We start from the raw sequence: 20,774 nt of genomic DNA on the forward strand, positions 1-20,774 counted from the left end.
TGTGATGCAGCGACGTCCTGCTGACTCCTGGCCTGTGCTGCCCCGAAGTCCTGCAGACTCCTGGCCTGTGATGCAGCGACGTCCTGCTGACTCCTGGCCTGTGCTGCCCCGAAGTCCTGTAGACTCCTGGCCTGTGCTGCCCCGAATTCCTGTACACTCCTTGCCAGTGACTCTATGCAGTCAGGCATCCTTGCCACTGCAGCCATGAGCTCAATGTGCCTGCGCTCAGCCTGGGCGCCCATTTCACCAAGGAGCCGCACCTCCTCTGCGCTCACTGTAGCAGGACTGGAGGCCACACTCGCCCTCTGGGGAGAAGGCCGCCGAGCTTCCCTACCCCTCCCGCATTGCTGCAGCCCGCTGGGCCCCGGAGCTTCACCCTCCTCAGACCCTTCCCCCCCCCCCCCCGCCCCTGCTCCACTCCAGGGAAGACGTGTCCCCATCATGGCCATGGGCTGCCTCGGCTGAGGGTGGCACTGATGGTCCGGCTTCCTCTTCCTCCTCCTTGCCATCCGATTCACTTACAGTGCCCGCTTGAGGGCCCGCCTCCTCACCTGGCGATTCAGCATCTGAAAGCAGGGAGGCACAAGAGTTGCTTTAGAGTGAGGACAGGGCGGCAGCGAGGGAGGCACGAGTGCTGCTATGCACTGCATTTGTTCGAGAGTGGCAAAGGATGCTGGTGTGAGGCACAAGTGGAAAGAGAGAGGTCAAAAAGGTGATGACCTTACCATTGCTGTCCAGAACGCGGTCGGCATCTCCAGTGGCGACGGGACCAATCAGCCGGCTTGCCATGATCCGCTCCACTCGCTGCTCCAGATCGCTGAGGTCTTTAAGTTCAGCACGTCCTCCCCCGGTCTGTCGCTGCTGCCTCATTGTGGGCCAGCTTGCCCTGCAAGAGAAAGGACGGGCTCTGAGTACACTGTGAAGCCGTGATCTTGCCTGCACTGCCTCCCATGGTCGAATAGCCCTGACAGTGTCAAGCCCTGATCTTGCCTGCACTGCCTCCCATCGTCGAATAGTCCTGACAGTGTGTAAAGTGGTGATTGTGCATGTGATTCTCATGAGAGTCCCATAGGTGTTGGATGAGGGCTGGGCATTCGGCCTTTCAGGACCCTTTGGCCATAAAGTGAGGTGCACATGCAGGGATGAAGAGGATACTGGGAAGGGTACTCACCCTGACAACCCGAGTGAGGTCGTTGAACTTCTTTCTACATTGCGTTGGTGTCCTGGGGACCATGCGGCTGGAGGTCACTCTGTGCCACCTCCCTCCAAGCTTTTCTATATTCGCAGGGCAGCGGGCTCCTGCCACTGTCAGGAAAGAGGATAGGTCGCCTGCGCTCCACTGCGCCAACCAGAACCTTCAGGGCACCCTCACTGAAGCGCTGCACTCGCTCCCTAGCCTTCTCCATGGTCGTGGGCGTAGCGTTGTCGAAGCAGGTCTGTCCAGGCCTAGAATCAGGGCTCCAGTGTGCAGGGCGTGGCTGCAAACCAAATCGACCCTCCCCCTTTAAGAGCAGGCCGGCGCCAGCGTGTCTGCCTGCAATCGATAACTCGGCGCACCTGCGCTGCGCCCGCCCTCGGTGGTAGCGCCTCGGCTCACCGGCTTAGTGCCTTATGATAGTCGTGCACCGCCTGCTTTAGCGCAGCAGCAAGCTCTTGGGGCGATGCAACTCAATTTCGGCGAAGGTGGCACTAAGTTGCGCCGGGCGCTAAATTTAGCGAACGCCCGGCTGTAGCGCCCCAAACATGGCGATACTGAATTTCTAGGCCTAGATTTTTAAAATAATTTTTTTTTAAATTTCTTAGTTTGTTTGATATTTCAGCTTCTACCTTAAGCCCATGTGTATGTCCCAATCTCTCAAATGTTTAAAAAGTGAAATGATAATCGGTGCTTTTTATTTCCTGGTTTGTGAGTATTCTGATTGGCTTCTTAGACAGCTTGATGATATCACTACTAATGTACGCTGGGGATCCCCCTTTGACAGCGATACATTCAAACTAAGGTCGAGAAAGCTAAATTTTTCGCCACAGAGATTGCGAGATCTTTGTGGGCAGCTTTCTTTGAGGTCAGTGCCTTTAGCATCCAATAATTATCTAAAACTAACAGTGTTCTGGAGGTCATGTTTTGAATGATTTCAGGCCAGATTTTACCCCTGAAATTTCTGTGGCCCATGAACAGACTTGTAAGATTTGGATCACAGGTCACACACCGATTACCCAAAGGATCTTAGGAGTTGTACGGCTTTTTATTAGAGAGCTACAGTTTAAGGATAATCAGATATTACTACATGCGGTTGAAATAGATACAGTAGACATACAACCTGTGACAGATGTGGGCGATCTACGGCCCTGGAATGGAACGGAACGACCGGACGGACGGATGATGAGGCAGTACGGTGGTCTCGGATTGGGTCGATTCCTGCACTCTGCGGCAGTGGTCGCTTCCATTGGGTTGTCCCTCAAGCTGTTGGAGGTGTTAGGCCGTCAGCCAGCATTGATCCATCTCAGAGGCTAAACTTGATGAAGGTGTTAGGCCATAGCCACCTCCGGGAAGCCTTCACCCCTAACTGCCTGTTATCCTCTCTCGGTCGCCTGTTTTTAAACCTTATTTCACTGGGCTGGTGGATACCTGGTGTCAATCATTTTTACCCATCCCATTGTCCAATTGCAAGGGAGAGGGTACCTCTGACAGCCCCCTCCCAGCCTCATGAGGCCATTGTCCTCCTTATCTCTGTTCTGGGCAGCACGGTGGCATAGTGGTTAGCACTGTTGCCTCACAGCGCCAGGGACCCGGGTTCAAATCCGGCCTCGGGTGACTGTCTGTGTGGAGTTTGCACATTCTCCCCGTGTTTGCGTGGGTTTCCTCCGGGTGCTCCGGTTTCCTCCCACAGTCCAAAGATGTGCAGGTTAGGTTGATTGGCTATGATAAAATTGACCCTTAAGTGCTAGGGGGATTAAATACGTGGGGTTACAGGGATAGGGCGGGATATGTGTTGGTGTAGGGATTACGGGGATCGGGTGGGATATGTGTCGGTGCAGGCTCGATGGGCCGAAATGGCCTCTATCTGCACTGTGGGGTTTCTGTGAATTCTGTGAATCTGTAAAGGTTTTGTTGCCCTCGCATAGACAGCTTGTTTATCCTACAACTCCTTGCTGCTTCCCTTATCAGGCCTAGCTATGCCCACTCGAAGGCCTGTTTTGTTTTCTGACCTCGTAATTCAGCTCTCTGTACAACTCCTTTTCTGACATGACTGGAATCCTTCTGTGTCATCAACTTAGGCAAACTGCTAATCTAGGGAACCCGTAACAGACTTTTTTTCAACCCACGATTTCTTAAAGACTGATGCTATAGAAAGTAGGCATGCATGGCTGTTTTTGGTGTGTGTGTGTATTGAGGCAAGCATAATTGTCATCTGTGCTTTCTTCAGGGTGATGGACGAGAGGAAGTAGTGGCCTGTGCTTGGGATGGTCAAACCTACATCATCGACCAAAATAGGTCTGTTGTCCGATTTCAGTTTGACGAGAACGTCAGTGCATTTTGTGCTGGTAAGTGCCAGTGTTAAGTAACTGTTAATTCTTAGATGGACTTCTGTGAAAGGGAGAGCCCAGATCAAGACCACTTTTTAGAAACAAACCATTATTGACTTTAATAAATGAAATTGCTGGAAACACACTGCAGGTCAGTCAGCATCTGTGGAGATAACAGATAAGTTAATGTTTCAGGTGCGGACCGTTTGTTGAAAACGCTTTGTTTTTGTTTCAGATTTCCAGCATTTGTAGTTTCTTTGCTTTTTGTTTATACCACTGACTTTAACATCCTCTGACTGTCTTCTGCATTATTGTACTGCTTTTTGTTTAAAAAGTAAATATTGGTGACTAATCAGGTCACTGGCAAGTACTAGATATTGAACTTTACATGGTGAGTAGCTGAATTAATATCTTCAGAGAACTGACTGGAAGGGTTATCTGCGCCCAACTATTTGAAGGACTGAATTAACATCAGTGGGGAACTGGTTAGGAGAAGATACAAAGCCTAACACTGTGAGGTAGCTGGATTAAGCAGTAGTACATAGTATCATTAATCCAGAGTTTCTTCAACAAATTTGTTGTTTCTCTGGGGTAGATTTTGACTTTGTATGATAATATAAAACAGGTGTTAGTGAACCAGCAGCTATCCTGATTTTTATTTCCATTGACAAATAAAACTGTTTGAATTACTTTTATTTTTGATCATTTGTAACACATTTTAAAAGGGTTGCAGATGTTGAAACAAAATCTATCTTGTGTAAGGCTCCAATTTTCCTCAATCTCTCATTGCTTCTTGAAATGCTGATTCCAAGCATACAGAGAACAATTTTTAAAAAGAAAGTAAATGTAATAATGTCTGGGTTACTGAGATAAGAACATAAGAACATAAGAAATAGGAGCAGGAGTAGGCCAATTGGCCCCTCGAGCCTGCTCCGCCATTCAATAAGATCATGGCTGATCTGATCCTAACCGCCAATCCACTATGACAGGACTATCTCCTGAATCTAACAGCATTAGACACACGAAAACAGGAGCAGGATCAGGCTACACGGCCCCCGGGTCCGCTCCGCTACCCACAGGGCCATGACCTATCCGAACCTAGACTCATGTCCAAATTCCTGCCCGCTCCCCGTAACCCTTAATTCCCTTTTCTACTAGGAAACTGTCTATTTCTGTTTTAAATTTATGTAATGATGTAGCTTCGACAGCTTTTTGGGGCAGCATATTCCATGGACCTACCACCCTCTGAGTGAAGTAGTTCCTCCTCATCTCAGTTTTGAAAGAGCAGCCCCTTATTCTAAGACTATGCCCCCCAGTTCTAGTTTCACCCATCATCTGGAACATCCTCCCTGCATCCACCCGATCCAACCCCTTCATAATCTTATATGTTTCAATAAGATCGCCTCTCATTCTTCTGAACTCCAATGAGTAGAGTCCCAATCTACTCAACCTCTCCTCATATGTCCATCCCCTCATCCCCGGGATTAATCGAGTGAACCTTCTTTGTACTGACTCGAGAGCAAGTATGTCCTTTCTTAAGTATGGACACCAAAACTGTATGCAGTATTCCAGGTGCGGTCTCACCAATACCTTGTACAACTGAAGCAATACCTCCCTATTTTTATATTCTATCCCCCTAGCAATGAAAGCCAACATTCCATTGGCCTTCTTAATCACTTGCTGCACCTGCATACTAACCTTTTGAGTTTCGTGCACCAGGACCCCCAGATCCCTTTGTACTTCAGTACTTTCAAGTTTCTTGCCATTAAGATAATAACTTGCTCTACGATTTTTCCTGCCAAAGTGCATAACCTCACACTTTCCAGTATTGTATTCCATCTGCCAAATCTCTGCCCACTTACTTAGCCTGTCTATGTCCCCTTGCAGGTTTTTTATGTCCTCCTCACTCACTACTTTCCCTCCCATCTTAGTATCATCTGCAAACTTTGACGTGTTACACTCGGTCCCCTCCTCCAAATCGTTAATATAGATTGTAAAGAGTTGGGGACCCAGCACTGACCCCTGCGGAACACCACTGGTTACTGATTGCCAGTCTGAATATGAACCATTTATCCCAACTCTCTGCCTTCTGTTAGATAGCCAATCCTCTATCCATGCCAGAATATTACCCCCAATCCCGTGATTTTTTATCTTAAGCAATAATCTTTTGTGTGGCACCTTGTCAAATGCCTTTTGGAAGTCTAAATACACTACGTCCACTGGTTCACCTTTATCCACCCTATATGTTACTTCCTCAAAGAACTCCAGCAAATTTGTCAAACATGACTTCCCCTTCATAAAACCATGCTGACTTTGTCTTATTAAATTATGCTTATCCAAATGTCCTGTTACTGTCTCCTTAATAATGGACTCCAAAATTTTACCTACCACAGATGTTAGGCTAACCGGTCTATAGTTTCCAGCCTTCTGTCTACTGCCCTTTTTAAATAAGGGTGTTACATTAGCAGTTTTCCAGTCTGCCGGGACCTTTGCTGAGTCCAGGGAGTTTTGGAAGATTATTACCAATGCATCCACAATCCCTACCGCCACTTCCCTCAAAACCCTGGGATGTAAGCCATCAGGTCCAGGTGATTTATCCGCCTTGAGTCCCATTATTTTACCAAGATGTGGTAGTTTCATTAGAGGATAATGTGTTTACTCTCTGATCTTCATTTATATTGTCTCCATATAAAGAATTTGATCGGATTTGCTTTACCAAGTAATAAAAAAAAACAGGCAATACACAGAATATAAAGGGTGATATGTGGCAGTATGCTACACAAGCAGATGATGCGATCTTGCTCAATCTCTTTAGGGGGGCATAATTGACAGTACAGTAATAAAATGTGCCTTTCCATTGTAGTGAAGTTGGCAATTATGTTGCCAGTAGCCTATTACAGGAAACGTTGTGCTATCCGGCACCGACGGAACCGAGCTGTTGCTGTCCCATCAAAACTGCCGGACAAACCAGCGCTAATGTTGAAACATACGGAGATTTTGAACTCCGTATCTGGCAACAAACCCTGTTGCTAACAGCTTCTAAACAGTCGGCCGTACCTTGCAAGCGTCTCTGTAGCTTAGCAACAGCTTCAGCGAGACCTTGCAGAGCCTGACTGGTGGAAAAAAAGCAACGAAAAGAAAAAAAACGAACGAAACGGCTCCTGATTTTTGCCGGTGGCTCGAGCATTCCGGACAGTTAACCTCCGGATAAACCAAAGTTTCTTGTACATTTCCTTTGCCTTAAGCAACAAAAATATATCAGAAGTGAAATAACACTGAGAAAGTGTGATTGAAATATATATTTTTTAAAAGCTGTTTTTGTGCTGATAGGTTAATCCTCCCTCCACAAGAAATGAGTGCAACATGCTACAGAACCTAAGTGTGCAGTACCTTGCTATATTAATGTATAGGGCGAGGGTTCTCAACTGGGGGTCCGTGGACCCCTAGAAGATTTCAGGGGGTCCACCAGTTGGTTTATCCCATCAATATACATGAGGAGACTACTAGTTTCCCCTGTATATTGAGAGGAGTGGAATACTCTCAGCAATACAAAGACTGTGCATGCAAGTTCTTACTATTGGACACCATTTGTTAGGTTTGACAAGTCCCTTTGCGTGGGCCAAGGTAGCCTGAGCCTTCCTTTTAACCCCGTTGTAATGAAGCCACTTCGGCATACACTCTGCAATTAACATTGCCACTAGCACAGAGGGAGATCTGCTGACTCGGGGGAAGAAAACTATAAATGGTGGAAATGAATAAAACTGAAGTTGTTGGTAATACACGACAGGGCCGTCAGCATTTGGAATACAAGATTGTCTAATGTTTGGACTTGGACCCTTCCATTTAGGTATTGGGGGAAATAAACAAGTTCCTTCTGTAATTGCTTTTATATTGCTTTCTTGCTGGCTCCTGACATATGGTTCTCCTGCAGCTAGTGGCAACCATCAAGTTAGCATGCCCAGTACAATTAAGGCCAGCCACCGAGACATTAAGGCCAGCTATTGGGGTACTCAGTTTAATTTTTTTTAAAAGGTATCCCAGCTACCGGCCTTGGCAGATCCAGCACATTTACCTTGCAGTTGCTGCCGTCTGCACAAGACCCACATGTTAGGAGCCGGCAGCAACTAAAATGGCAAAAAAATATATAAAAGCAGCTTTTTGGATTCAACCACGTGCAGAGGGGAAGGGGAGTTCAACGGGTAAGAGTCAAAGAAATAAAAACAGATGATGCATGAAATACACTGATCCCTCGTGAAAAGAAATAGTCAGGTTAATCCTTCGGCTGCTGAGCCTTTATCAGAACTCGAAGATGGACTAACCACTTCATAGGACTAAACACAACCAAACGGCAGAGGAAGGAACAGCAGGGCAGAAGTCAGGTCGCCTGTCGCAGAGGAGCAGTTAATACATTAACCACCAAAACTGTTGTTTGTTTGAATGAGGCAATAAAAAGGCAAAAGAACAAGTTGTGAAAATAGTTGAGTAAGGCACAGGGATGATGCAGACAAAATGGAGGTGAAGCAAACAGGCGAGAAAATAGAGAAAATTACCTCAGACTCAGAGCTTTATATTCATGGCCCTGTCATAGAGTCATAACTGCACAGAAGGAGGCCATTCGGCCCATCGAGTCCATGCCGGCTCTCTGTAGAGCAATCCAGTCAGTTCCATTCCCCTACTCTATCCCCGTAGCCCTGCAAGTTTATTTCCCTCAAGTGCCTAACCAGTCTCCCCTTGAAAACATTGAGGGGGAGAAATTAAGTAGGTTGCGCCACCCATTAGCGCCTTAAGAGGGCGCTAAGTGGGTTGCAAGCCAACTGGTGCCTGGGCGCGGCACTGCCCACGCCTCCCGCTAAATTCCGCGGGACGTTAATGGTGGCGCTAACCGTTAGCGCTGCGCCACTGCCGATGATGTCATCGGTGTGCGCAGCGCACCGCTGACGCCCTGGCCGCGATATTTGGCAGCGCCCCCTGATTTACCGCCGGACGCTATGTCCGACGGGTTCAGGGGGGCCTACCTGCGGCCGGGGAGGCGCAAATTAAAGGCGAGGTGTGGGGCGGCCATTTTTGTTGTTGGCCGCCTGCCAGCACCTGCCTGCGCTCCCGTCCCCGGCCTCCTGAACCTCCCCCGCCCCTGCGGAGTGCCGGCTGCGCTCCAAGAGCCCGGCACTTCTCTTCGGTGCCGGGCTCTTTTGCCTGCACTCCCGATCCTCGGGGGCCCAGCTGGGCCCCAGATTGCGCTGCACAAGGCCCCTCCCCTTTAAGAAGGGGAGGAAGGCCTGCAATACCACAGCGCAACACGCTGCGGCACGCAGCGCCACGATATTCACTCGCAGCGCCCCAAGAGGGATGCGGGGCGCCTCCAGTAGCGCCGCGCTTCCCTTTGGGGCGCTACCACTCAGTTTCCGGTGCAGGGGTTTCCGGGGCGCTACTTTTAGCGCCCTGGCGAGACTGGCGCCCCAAACGGGGCTATACTCAATTTCTCCCCGAGTGTCTCCGCTTCAACCACTTCTGTCGGCTCTTTAAAACAGTGCCATTAAGTGTATATTGCCTCTCCCTGTTCCTTCTGGCAAAATGCATCACCTCACACTTCTCTGTATTAAATTCCATCTGCCACTTGTCTGCCCATTCTGCTAGCCTTTCTATGTCCTGTTGCAGTCGATTGGCATCATCCTCACTGTTTACCACACCCCCAAGTTTGGTGTCATCAGCAAATTTAGAAATTCTACTTTGTATTCCAATATCCAGGTCATTTATATATATGAAAAAAACCAGTGGCCCCAGCACTGACCCTTGTGGCAGATGGAATTTAATACAGAGAAGTGAGGTGATGCATACCATAGGAGAGCACATCTTCAAGTTGCGTCGTGCAGTTCAAACATCGCCACACCCATCTTCGAAGGCCATAAAACCTCAAATAAAATAAACTAGCTCCATGATGCACAGACCTTGGACAGCAAAGGGGATAAAAACAGAAAATGCTGGTAATACTCAGCAGGTCAGGCAACATCTGTGGAGAGAGAAACAGAGTTCACGTTTCAGGTCAATGACACAATCATGCACAATCCAATTTTGCAAAGTGGGCTTCAAATAGGCATTAGGCTCCCTATTTGCATGTGCAAATGGCCTAACTCGTGTTTCAGGCCTGTGCCCTAGACGCCTATGGAGGATATGGCGCACATCCTTACATATTGGACCCATAGGTGCCTGTTTTACACCTGTAAAATGGATGCAATGCGATCCGGTTTCCAGGTCGTTCTATCCTTCTGTAGTTCACAGAGGAGTAGTATTCTTTATCACAATCAACATTCAAATTGCTGAACAGTCTGGCTGTTAATTGTACAACCATGACCCAACTGTCAATTTAGTACCTCAGTTTAATCAATTTTGAGTTGAATTTGCCCTGTCTACTGCTGAATATCAAGATTTAACAGGAAAAAGTAATTTAATATATATGGTTCTGACAAAAGGTCAGCGACCTGAAACATTGGGCTGGATTTTCTCAGCCCCGAGGAGGCGGGACTGCCGGTAAAATAGCAGAAAGTGGGGCGGATGGCAAACCCGCCCCCATCCGCCTCCGTGTCCTTTTGCCAGGAGGCAAGAAGATGTGATGCTTCGGGTCCCGTCTCCTGGAGGCGGGAAAGGCATTAAATCCTTTTAACTGCCTGTTAACAGGTAGTTAACAGGCAGAAAAAAGGATTAGTGCCATTTTGCCTTCTCGGATGAAGGCTTCCCGACCTCGGAGAACCCCGCCGGGTTGGAGGAGACATGAAGGAGGTCTGCGGGGGTCGGAGGCACCTGGAAGTAAGATGTAGAGGTGAGTGATGGGTGCAAGTGTGGAGTGGTCAGTATGTAAGGTGAGTGATAAGTGCTAAAAAATGTTTACTTACCTTGTTTTCTTCCTACAGCCTTCATCCACCCTGGATCGGGAGACCCGACATCTTCCTTGTCAATTTTACAGAGTGGCTGTTGGATCCTCCGACCCAACAGCCATCTGAAATCGACAAAGTTGAAAGGCTTGATGAGTCCTGAACACAAGGGCTCATCAAACTAGACAGAATGTCAGTGTTTGACAGCTTCACAGAGCTGTCAAACGCTGACATTTCTTCTTTCAAGAAGTCTTGACAGATGGCACGTCAGACGTTAACATGCTCTGTCAGTGACTTCCTCCCTAATTGGCCTGCTGAGCCCGCAGGGCGGGCTTAACAAAGTCAATCAGGGGAAAATCCCTCTGGTTGGTCAGATGATGATGGAGGCGGGACATTGACATGACAAGCAGCAGTCCCGCCTCCAACTCGTCTCCATTGAGAAAATCCAGCCCATTAACTCTCTTTCTCTCTCCATAGATGCTGCCTGACCTGCTGAGTATTTCCAGCATTTTCTATTTTTATTTAATATATATGTGGCTTTTCCTTTACATTTTGGTAGTACTCTGGACAAATTCTGCTCAAATATATAATGGTTATTTGGGATTAAGTTACAGTTTTTCACTAAATATTTATTGTAATGAAGGCTGTAATTTAACTCCATTCGAGTTACATTTGACAGTAGCTCAAGCTATGCTCTGATGGTGTACAACATCTGCTGGACACTTCCATTAACTTACTGCCTTGTTAATTGAATGCAGCCATACATTATTTCCTATGTATAGTTGTGCTTGTTAAGCTATTAAAAGCATGTGAATAGTTCGCAGCTTGCTGTTCCTTGTCTCGGAAATGTGCAATTGTCATTTTGTGAATCGCTGAAAGAAACCCACATTAGGTGATGAGAGGATGTAAAACTGACCTGTTGAACTCCTCCTGTGACAATTGCGGGTTTGCTTAACATCTCTTTTATAAATAACTATACACCGTTACTGAAGCCGTTACTGAAGTATGAAAAAATGACAGCCCCCATTACAAAAGGTCATAAAACTTCTATTAATTACATAAAAATCAAGTTTCTGACAGTTTTGTTTAAATCATTTTAAGTTACCTATGTAATTATTTGAAGTAGAGTTAAGAATCATCATCATCATCATGCTTATAAAACAGCTGCTCCAGTCTTACTTGGGTTGCATTGTGTTTAGGTCAACTAGACCAACCTTCTCCACTGCCTCTTGTCTGTGGTCCATCTCCCAATGTGGCCAGCACATCTGCAATGATTCTATTCTTGTCTCTACACAATCATCTCCAATGTGCCCCAAGGCTCCATCCTTGGCCCCCTTCCATCTCTCATATATAAGCTCCAGTCTCCCAAGCGACACCCTACATAATTCCAACTCATCCAGAACTCTGCTGCCTGCACCTTATCACATACTAAGTCCTGCTCAGAGAATGTGAAACCTATAGCAAGAAAAGCAGGCCCCACACTTTGAATACTAGGCAGACCTGCTATTTCCTGACTGCCAGGCAGATCCCACAATCTGACTACCATTCTCAAGTATGTTCTGAAATCCTGGATAGTTTTCCCCTCCCTAAGCCAACAAAGAAAGACTTGAAACAACAACAGACAATGCTGGAAACACTCAGCAGATCAGGCAGCTTTGTAGAGAGAGAAACAGAGTTAACGTTTCAGGTCGATGACCCTTTGTCAGAACTTGTATTTATATAGCGCCTTTCAAAATCTCAGGACGCCCCAAACCGCTTTACAGCCAATTAAGTACTTTTGAAGTGTAGTCACTGTTGTAATATAGGAAACACGGCAGCCAGTTGTGTGCAACAAGGTCCCACAAACAATAATGAAATAATGACCAGATAATCTGTTTTAGCGATGTTGGTTGAGGGATAAATATTGGCCAGGTCACCGGAGAGAACTCCCCTGCTCTTTGAAATAGTGCCATGGGATCTTTTGCGTCCACCTGAGAGAGCAGACAGGGCCTCGATTTAGCTTCTCATCCAAAAGACGGTCCTCCGACAGTGCAGCACTCGCTCAATACTGCACTAGAGGGTCGGCTTAGATTTTGTGCTATCTCTGGAGTGGGACTTGAACCCACAACCTTCTGACTCAAAGATAAGAGTGCTTCAACTGAGCTACGGCTGACTCCTTGTAAGATCTCTTTGGGGTACCTTCAGGTTTTCTAGACTGTTCTATTCCATTTGTTGGTGCCTTGCTTTCATCTCATTCCCTAATCCATTCGCCATTCACCAGCAATCATTGTTTAAAAAATCCAAATATATGTAATTTTGCCAATCTATGCTCCTGGTGCAGAACTTTGCCCGCGGGGGGCAGTGCATGTCAGGAATTTTGCATGTGTGCCAAAATACCTAATATGTTCTCCCTGTGAGTGACACTGCACTGAGGGCATGAATTCATAAAATTATCACATTTGGATGTGTATATATTTAAAACCAAACAGGGGCAACCTCTTTCCCCTCCCACCTAAAGGATAAGGTTTATTAACTCCTTTAAGTTTTAGCTACTCTTCAAAAGTACTTCATTGGCTGTAAAGTGCTTTTGGATGTCCTGAGGTCGTGAAAGGCGACTCTTTATCTTTAATAAATGCAACTCTTTATCTTTTCTTTTTCTCTTATCTCTTTCTCCTTCCCCTGCCTCAGTAACTTTCTTTGCTCAGACTTTCTTTTCCCACACAGGCAGAACTTGCCTAGATCCCACAGCCCCCACTGCAGAAAGTGCTGTTTTTCCATTTGTACTAGAGCAGCATCACTCAAGGTGCCCCATGTTGACAGCAATTCAAGATGCTACTGAGTCTGAGTATATTCTGCCTGAATGGGAAGAGAAAGACTATCGATGCACCATGAAGCAAGTTTCTTAGACTTAACAGGGCCCTCACTCTCCATTTCTTCCTGCCCCCTTTTCTGCCACATCCAGGCATGTATGCATGCAAAGATGGTCGGAATAGCCCCTGTCTGGTGTACGTCAGCTTCAACCACAAAATCTATGTGTACTGGAGGGTGGAGCTGGAGAGGATGGAATCCACCAATATCTTGAAGGTGTTGGAGACAGAGGAATTCCGGAATCTACTGCAAGGGACATCTGTGGGTGAGTGTTTCTGTGGTAACCTTTGGTAGGAAGGACTGTATTGTTTTGTTGATGTGCAACACCATATTAAAACAGTGCAAAAAGAGTTGCTTCAGAATCAGCCAAATGTCTGAATTTTCTTTTGTTTTCTCTTCCACTTAACCTATAATGTAATTTATTTTATTTTATATCCCATAATGAAGCTCTACGATATGCATCATTCTCAAGCCAATGGCAACTTCCAGTACCTTTCAGAAGTGTGTGTGTGTGTCCCAGCTTGCCATACTGTCTTTTTTTTTGAAACTCCTACCTTGTAGATTCCTGCACACTAGGTTGCTCCACATATACTAAAAGAACGAACCCAGGACACTAAAGGCAGACAGACATTAATGAGAATCCTTCCTTAATTATTTTTATTTTGTCTGTGTTTTATCACCCCCAAAATACTACTTTGCTTGTTCCCTTAAAATGTTTTCTCTGTCTCCCTCCTCTTACAGTTCCTCTGTTTCCTTTTCTCTCTTCCCTTTTATCTCTCTCACTTCTCCCTTCTATTTCTCCCCCTCCTTCCTTCTCTCTTTCCATTCCTCTTGCTCTCCTTTCTTTCTATATTTCCTCCCCCTTCTTCCTCCTTTCTTGTTTGAAAGTCATGTCACACTGCTATCAGATGTGGTGCCAATATTTAATTACTACTGTTATTAATTATGCATTTGTCAACACAGCACTTTAAATTTACATAGCATCTTCAAAGAAAACATCACAAAGCGCACGCTCATCTTTCTCACAACGTCATGTTTGAGTATCTCCAATCAGATTTCCATCCCTGCCAGGGCACTGAAATGGCCTTAATCAAAGTCACAAATGACATCTTCTGTGCATGGTGCACTGTCCCTCCTTGTCCTTCTCGACCTCTATAGCCTTTGACGCAGTCGATCACACCATCTTCGTTCAATGCCTTTCCTTTGTTGTCCAGCTCAGTAGGATTACCATTGCTTGGTCCAACTCTTCACGATCCAATCATAGCCAGCAATGACTTCTCTTCCCACCTGCATAATGTTCCTCTGGAGGTCCCTAAGGATCTATCCTTAGCCCCTTCTTCATCTACCTGCAGGCCCTTGGCGACATCATCTGAAGACATGGAGTCAGATTCGACAAGCACGCTGACGACACCCTGCTCTACTTTACCGCCATCTCTCTTGACCCCTTCAGTGCCTCTGTGTTGTCAGACACCAGTCCTTGATGAGCCGCAATTTCATCCAGTTAAACACTGTCTTCAGCCCTTGCCAAAAACTCTGTACTCTCGCCATCGATCCCATCCCGCTCCCCAGCCACTGTCTCAGGTTGAACCAGATTGTCTGCAACTTCAGCACCCTATACCACCCCAAGCTAAGCTTCAAGCCCCATATCCTCTCCAACACAAAGACCGCCTCCTTCCACCTCTGTAACATTACCCACCTCTGCCCCTGCGTCAGCTCATTTGCTACTGAAGAAATCCTTATTTGTGCCTTTGTCAGACTCGACTATTCCAATGCTCTCCTGCCCGGCCTCCTATCCTGCAACCTCCGTAAACTTTAGCTCATCCAAATCTCTGTTGCCGTATCCTATCCCACACCAATTCTGGTCTTCCAATGCCTCAAACTTAAAAATTCTCATCCTCATGTTTAAATCGCTTCATGGACTCTCTCCTCCCTATCTCTAACAGTCACCAGCCCTACAACCCTCCAAGAAATCACCTCTCACATCCCCCACTCTCTTGAGTTTCAGACTACCCTCGTTGGTGAGCCCTTGTCCCTATGTCCTTGAGAATGTTTTCACTTGCTTTGATTCCTAGGGAACAATGTTGTAGTGCACTTAGGATAATAACTTTTATATATTACTTCTATGCTGTTTCCTCCTTGTCGTCCAGAGGCAGTTGAATAATACTAACACGAGACTTTATTTTAGACTTTAATTGCCAAAAATGATTAAAACAGTAAATGAATAACTAAACAATATCAGAAACATCTATGATTACAATAGTTACTAAGCTTTACCAGTTCCTTATATAGTAGAAAATAATATGATATGCAACCTCACTGCTAAATCTAGCTAATTTATATCCTTAACTCCCCAACTGCAGAACTTGTCTGGTTTATATTTTCTTTAGAGGTCCTTTTCAGACAGCCTTTCTTCAAAGACTCCAGAACAAACTCAATTAAATTGAAAAGCACAGGCTAATAAATATCCCTGAAAACAGTAACCGGAGCCAAATAGTTACTTAAATAACTCTGCATTTGCACAGTAATTGCCCATTAAAGTCATCACAGAAAGTTAAGACTAGTAATTAATAGTGCAAGTACACTTTTAACGATGTGATAATTGTTAATGACTGTCAATCAACCTCTCTGGCCCAGAAAGTGAACAAAAGAACTGTGGCGTCGCATTCCTTCAAATTGTTGGAGATTTAAAAACTAACATTTTTCATTTTAATTTTTTTCATTACTTTTCCTTTAATATCTTTTTTCTCTCTCTTAATCCAGTCTTTCTTTCCCTCCCTTTATTTCTCTTTGTACCTGATTTGACATTGAATTCACCCACTCTAACTCACCCTCCTTCTCAGTCCTTCCTCTGTGTTTATTCCTCAATCTTTAAACATCATTGGTTAAGAAGATACCCTGATGGTCCTGTCATTCACCACGGTCCTCGATACCCTGATGCCCCGTTATCAGCTCACACTCCCAGCAACTTACAGGACAAAAAATGTTTGAGTTGAAGGGCGCAGGAGAAAGACTAACTAATCGAGATGCCCTGCTCCAGAAAATTTTGGGCCATTATGTTTGCAAAAGCAAAAGACTGTGGAGGGAGAAACAGAGTTCCAAAATATGGTAAAGTATTCACAAGCAATATCAGTGAGCAGGGTCCCTTTAACCAAGTACTTCCATCTTGATGAATAATTCTTGGCAAACTACACTTTTTAATCAGAGGTGCACATTGCCGAAGGCAGAAGTCCCGGAATTTAGGGTGAGCAATGTCATCCTGCTCTAACCTGTCATTTGCATGTGGCTGCCACTGTGACGACGGGCAATACTTCAGCCCATCCTAAAACTAAACAAAATATCTGCAGGGACAGTTCTCCAGTGAAACCCCAGCATTCACTGGTGCCCGTCAGAAATTCCTGGCCATGTAGAGGCAAAAACTTGCGCCTTACCCCAACCAGGAATTTCTCTCTCATTTTGATGTTGGCTAATTATCTGTATCCAAGTACCTATGTATAAATAACATAAATGTTTTAAGTTGGAACTGGTCGGAGTGATAGAGTCGAAGAGGCCCAGCAAAGATAAGTTTGAAATTATTGGCCAGCCAGAATCCGACAACCTGCATTGGGACACCCGTTAGACACCGATGCAAATGAGGCCGGTGCTTCAAAATCACTGCTGCCTCTTCTCTGCGGGTATGGGCGACTGGCAGACGGGCTCTGCCAGGCGGGCGCTTAAAAGTCAAAATTGACCCCAATAGCTTTTTTCAGTTGCAAATAACATCTTTATAACACTAGCAAAAAGCTTTCATAAGAATTTTGCGAGGGCAGCCAAGTCTTCCTTTTAAAAGATACAGAGTTCAGAACAGAAAGGGTTGGCACAGTGTCATTAGGAGGGCATGTAGTTCTTTCAGGCAGTCTCTGGAGGTTTTATTAATTTTGTCGGATTGCAATAACGTGATAGATTGCAGATTCATCTAAAAATATTGACTGTGGGAACAAGATTGTTGTCTGACATTTACCTCTTGTAAGTGAGAACCCAGCTGTACCCATGGCTTGTTTCCCTTGAGAGCCTTTTAAATTATATTGTTACAGTACACAGTGTTTGAGGGTGAAAGAGAAAATAACTCTTAAAACTTGTCAAAAAGAACAACATTTCTAAATTTTCATGACGGCCAAACGAAGCTCCCTGAACTAATGTTCAAATACTCTGGAAAATACTCTGATGATCAAGTTAAAACCAGCTTAAAGTGAGCAGAAAGCATCATCCAACCAGAAAGCTATCTTACACATGGCTTCTAAAGCAGCAGCCCAGGAACCTCAGTAATCAAGTTGAATTACTACTTTCAAGGGCAAGTAAATTTCCTTTTGGAGCAAAGGAAGCAAAGAAACAGAAAAAGGCTGTAAAAGAGACCACAAGACTTGACCTTGACTGAATCCAGTCATTTCTAATTGGCCTTACCTTTCCTTAACTATTCTTTTACCTTTTTGTTTGTTTATGAAATCTTTTCTTATTTCCAGATATTGCTGCCAGTATTATCGTACCCTATCTTAGACATTCTAATCCCCTTTTTAGATTCCGCTCTATATTTTCTATATTCTATTTTCTTTTCTTTTAAGTTATTAGCCCTACATTTGTCACAAATCTTTTATTTTAGGTTTAATTTTAATTTGATACTCTCTAAGCATTCAAGGAACTCCAACTTTTCTGCAGCTCCTTTACTTCTTGTGGGAATATGTCTAGTTTGTATCTTAAAACATCTGTTTGAACATCGCCCATTGTTTGTCCATTACCTTATCTACCACTTTTCCTTTTCAATTTATCATGGCTAATTCCCATTTTCTTTTGTTGAAATTGGCTTTTATCCCATTGAAATACCTTCATATTTTTCCCTCTATTTGGTTTTTATATTGGACCTAATTATGTCATGGTCACTGTTTTCTAGATGTTTCACTACCCTTGCATTACCTGCTTACTCCAGTTCTTTTCATCTTGGTTCACCTAGATTGAGTACTGCCTCTTTCCCCCAATGTGGATGCACCGGAGCTGAGGCCTGCTTGGTCAGCAATGTGGACACTCGTGAGATGGCCCAGCTTCTCCCCGCGTCTCTGGAATGCACTGATTCCTTCCCAGCCTAAGGAAGCTGAGACCAACTGTTGTGACCTTACCACCACCCCAGCTGAGATCATCTAGTTCAGCACAGACTGGGAGGTTGAACCTCTGACTTTTCTGATCTCTGATTCACCTTCTCAACTCGCTAAGCTATCGGAAGCTTGATTCCCTCTTTTTAAAGGGAGGTGTGATGAGAGAACTTGTTAATTTATTTTTCTAAGTTCCTAAAAGTTATTGTATTAATTGATCCTGTTTACAGTGAGATTTGAATCTCTGCTTCTTATCTCCTACTCATTCCAACTGCTTTCTGAATCATTTAAAAACACATTCCTTTCCTTGCTTAGATTTCCTGGCTAAACATTTCCCATGTAGATTGTTGATCTGGACCCAGACTGCTACCAGCACTGCTCTTGAATGGCTGCCAGTAGACATGCAAGAGTCGCTTTGGTGTGGCTGATGTGTATTTTTTCTTTGAAAGAAAGCATTCCCTCTGAGGAAGCATTCGGACTACGCTCACCAGCCTTCCTTAAATCAGACGCTCACTCCAAGGAGAAATTACAGGTGTTAATGCAAGTCCTGCTTCTGTGTGGCATAGGTGCCACTGAATAATCTAAGGCGTTGGATTGATTCTCTTTTCATTTGAGAGCAAGGTGTATTCAGGTTGTTTCCTTTTCCTGATTTTTCAGGAAATGGATCGCAATCTTGCCATGAACTTGTTGGAATGCAACTTGCATTAAAGAGGATGCGATGATTCTTTTGGTAGACTTCGCCTTTAAGCTAATTCAATATTTGCTGCATGTGTTACTTCACCCATTTCAGACACAGTTATAGTCAAAGCAGGTAATGAAGCTCAGATGTGGCTCCTTTCCCCCTCACTGATAAATAGCGTGTGAGCTACTTGGGTTCAATGTGCAGTGCACAGGCTATTCCTGTCAGATCACAACAAAATACTGCAGGATCCTTCCAGTTACAATCATGTAGGTAAAAGATGTGTACATTTCCATTTAAGTAAATTGCCTGTCCTTTCACTCCAATCATATGGAATTCCTGTTCACAACACACAGTCTCATAATCCTATGAAAGCATAACATTTAATCAACCTCGTCCCTACCAAAAAATGTCAAATCAAATCCAGTACCACTTACCCTCAAATCAGTAGCATATGTTTATGTCACCTTTCACATATCTGTACCTCTCTGGGTAAATCAATTTTAGTTTACTATTCAGAATATGTTATTTCCCACTAATCCACTACAGGTTAAATTCTAGTCTTGTACTAAATATGATATGGATTTAACTCTTCAGTAAGGGCATAATGGAAACATTCTTGGTATCGATATCTGCTATGATTTGCCAGCAGAAAAATTATCCAACTCGTATTTTGAAGAATAATGAGTGAAAGTAAGTACAATGAAAATAATATCACCTTGGGATTCAGAAAATAGTAAACTGTTAAACATCTCTCCTGTGGCTTACAATGGCATCAAAAAGCTCGGGATGATTTTCTTGTTATCATAGCCATCTAACCATTACAGGAGTGTTATATCTGTGTAACAGTGTATGTTATGCTATGATATTATATCACTGAAACATGGAATGCATGTCCCAGTAATACAAAATGGAGTAGTATTACATCCAATATTGCACTCAATATACTATGTATAAAGAAGTAACAATAGTGTATTATTTCTCCCTCAGCTGACGACTCCTCTCCCTCCGTTGGAAGCACCCTCTCCCTTAGGTCAGAAAGGTTCAAACCTCATTCCACAGTTTGTGTATATATAGGGGCTTAAATTTGTTTTCAGGTTTAAGTCAGTTCAAATGTTTAGACCTGCTGTAAATCCCTCCTGAAAAGTCAAGTGCAGGTAGCACTCAGTTCTACAATGTAAACTAATTTGCATAATTATTCACTGGACCATGTGCAGATTCTTAAGTTGAGGAAGGATATTAATGGTGGGCGAGGACAATTGTGTCTAAGTCAAACTTCAAATATACAAAGATGATGGACAGGAAAAGGCCCATCTAGCCTGTCCCATATAGTTGTGATGCCTAATGCATCATAATACAGACAATCCCCACCTGCCTGGAGCCATGTAATCTCCTGGGAGAGGTGAAAATCCAAGGCCAATTAAGGGGGAAAAATCTGGAAAATTGCTGTGACTTCTTAGGCGATCAAAACTAGTCTTGGAGATCACATAGACCCTGATTTATATGATACGATATCTACCTCTCAGATGAAGTGATCTCCGCCCCAGCCAGAAACAGGTCCAGCTCTTTCTTGAAGGAATACAACACATCAGCATTCACCGCACAGGCTGGTAACCTGTTTCACAGGTCCACTATTTTCCAGGAAAAGAAGAACCACCCAACGCCCCAACCGCCTCCTTTTCACCATGGACGTACAATCCCTCTACACCTCCATCCCCCACCAGGATGGCCTGAGGGCGC

The 20,774-nt window shown here is 44.7% G+C and overlaps 1 protein-coding gene across 9 annotated transcripts in view; it reads left to right on the top strand.

Annotated features, from left to right (window-relative positions):
* Positions 1-20,774, top strand: part of itfg2 (integrin alpha FG-GAP repeat containing 2) — a 126,832-nt gene that overhangs the window by 97,896 nt on the left and 8,162 nt on the right. For 5 of the 9 annotated variants that reach the window (XR_015081375.1, XM_086008983.1, XM_086008982.1 and 2 more), the window contains 2 exons: positions 3,426-3,543; positions 13,333-13,503. Coding sequence is in view for 8 of the 9 variants with exons in the window: in XM_086008983.1 (XP_085865109.1) it covers positions 3,426-3,543; positions 13,333-13,503 (289 nt within the window). In the remaining variant the exon portion in view is untranslated. Of the gene's footprint in view, positions 1-3,425; positions 3,544-13,332; positions 13,504-20,024; positions 20,068-20,774 lie in introns of all 9 variants that reach the window. The other 4 variants (XM_086008989.1, XM_086008990.1, XM_086008985.1 and 1 more) reach the window with 3 other exon arrangements.

This window comes from Somniosus microcephalus, chromosome 16, assembly GCF_052327205.1.
Source record: "Somniosus microcephalus isolate GS21.2 chromosome 16, FLI_Smic_1.0, whole genome shotgun sequence".
NCBI classification, from domain to species: Eukaryota; Metazoa; Chordata; class Chondrichthyes; order Squaliformes; family Somniosidae; genus Somniosus; species Somniosus microcephalus.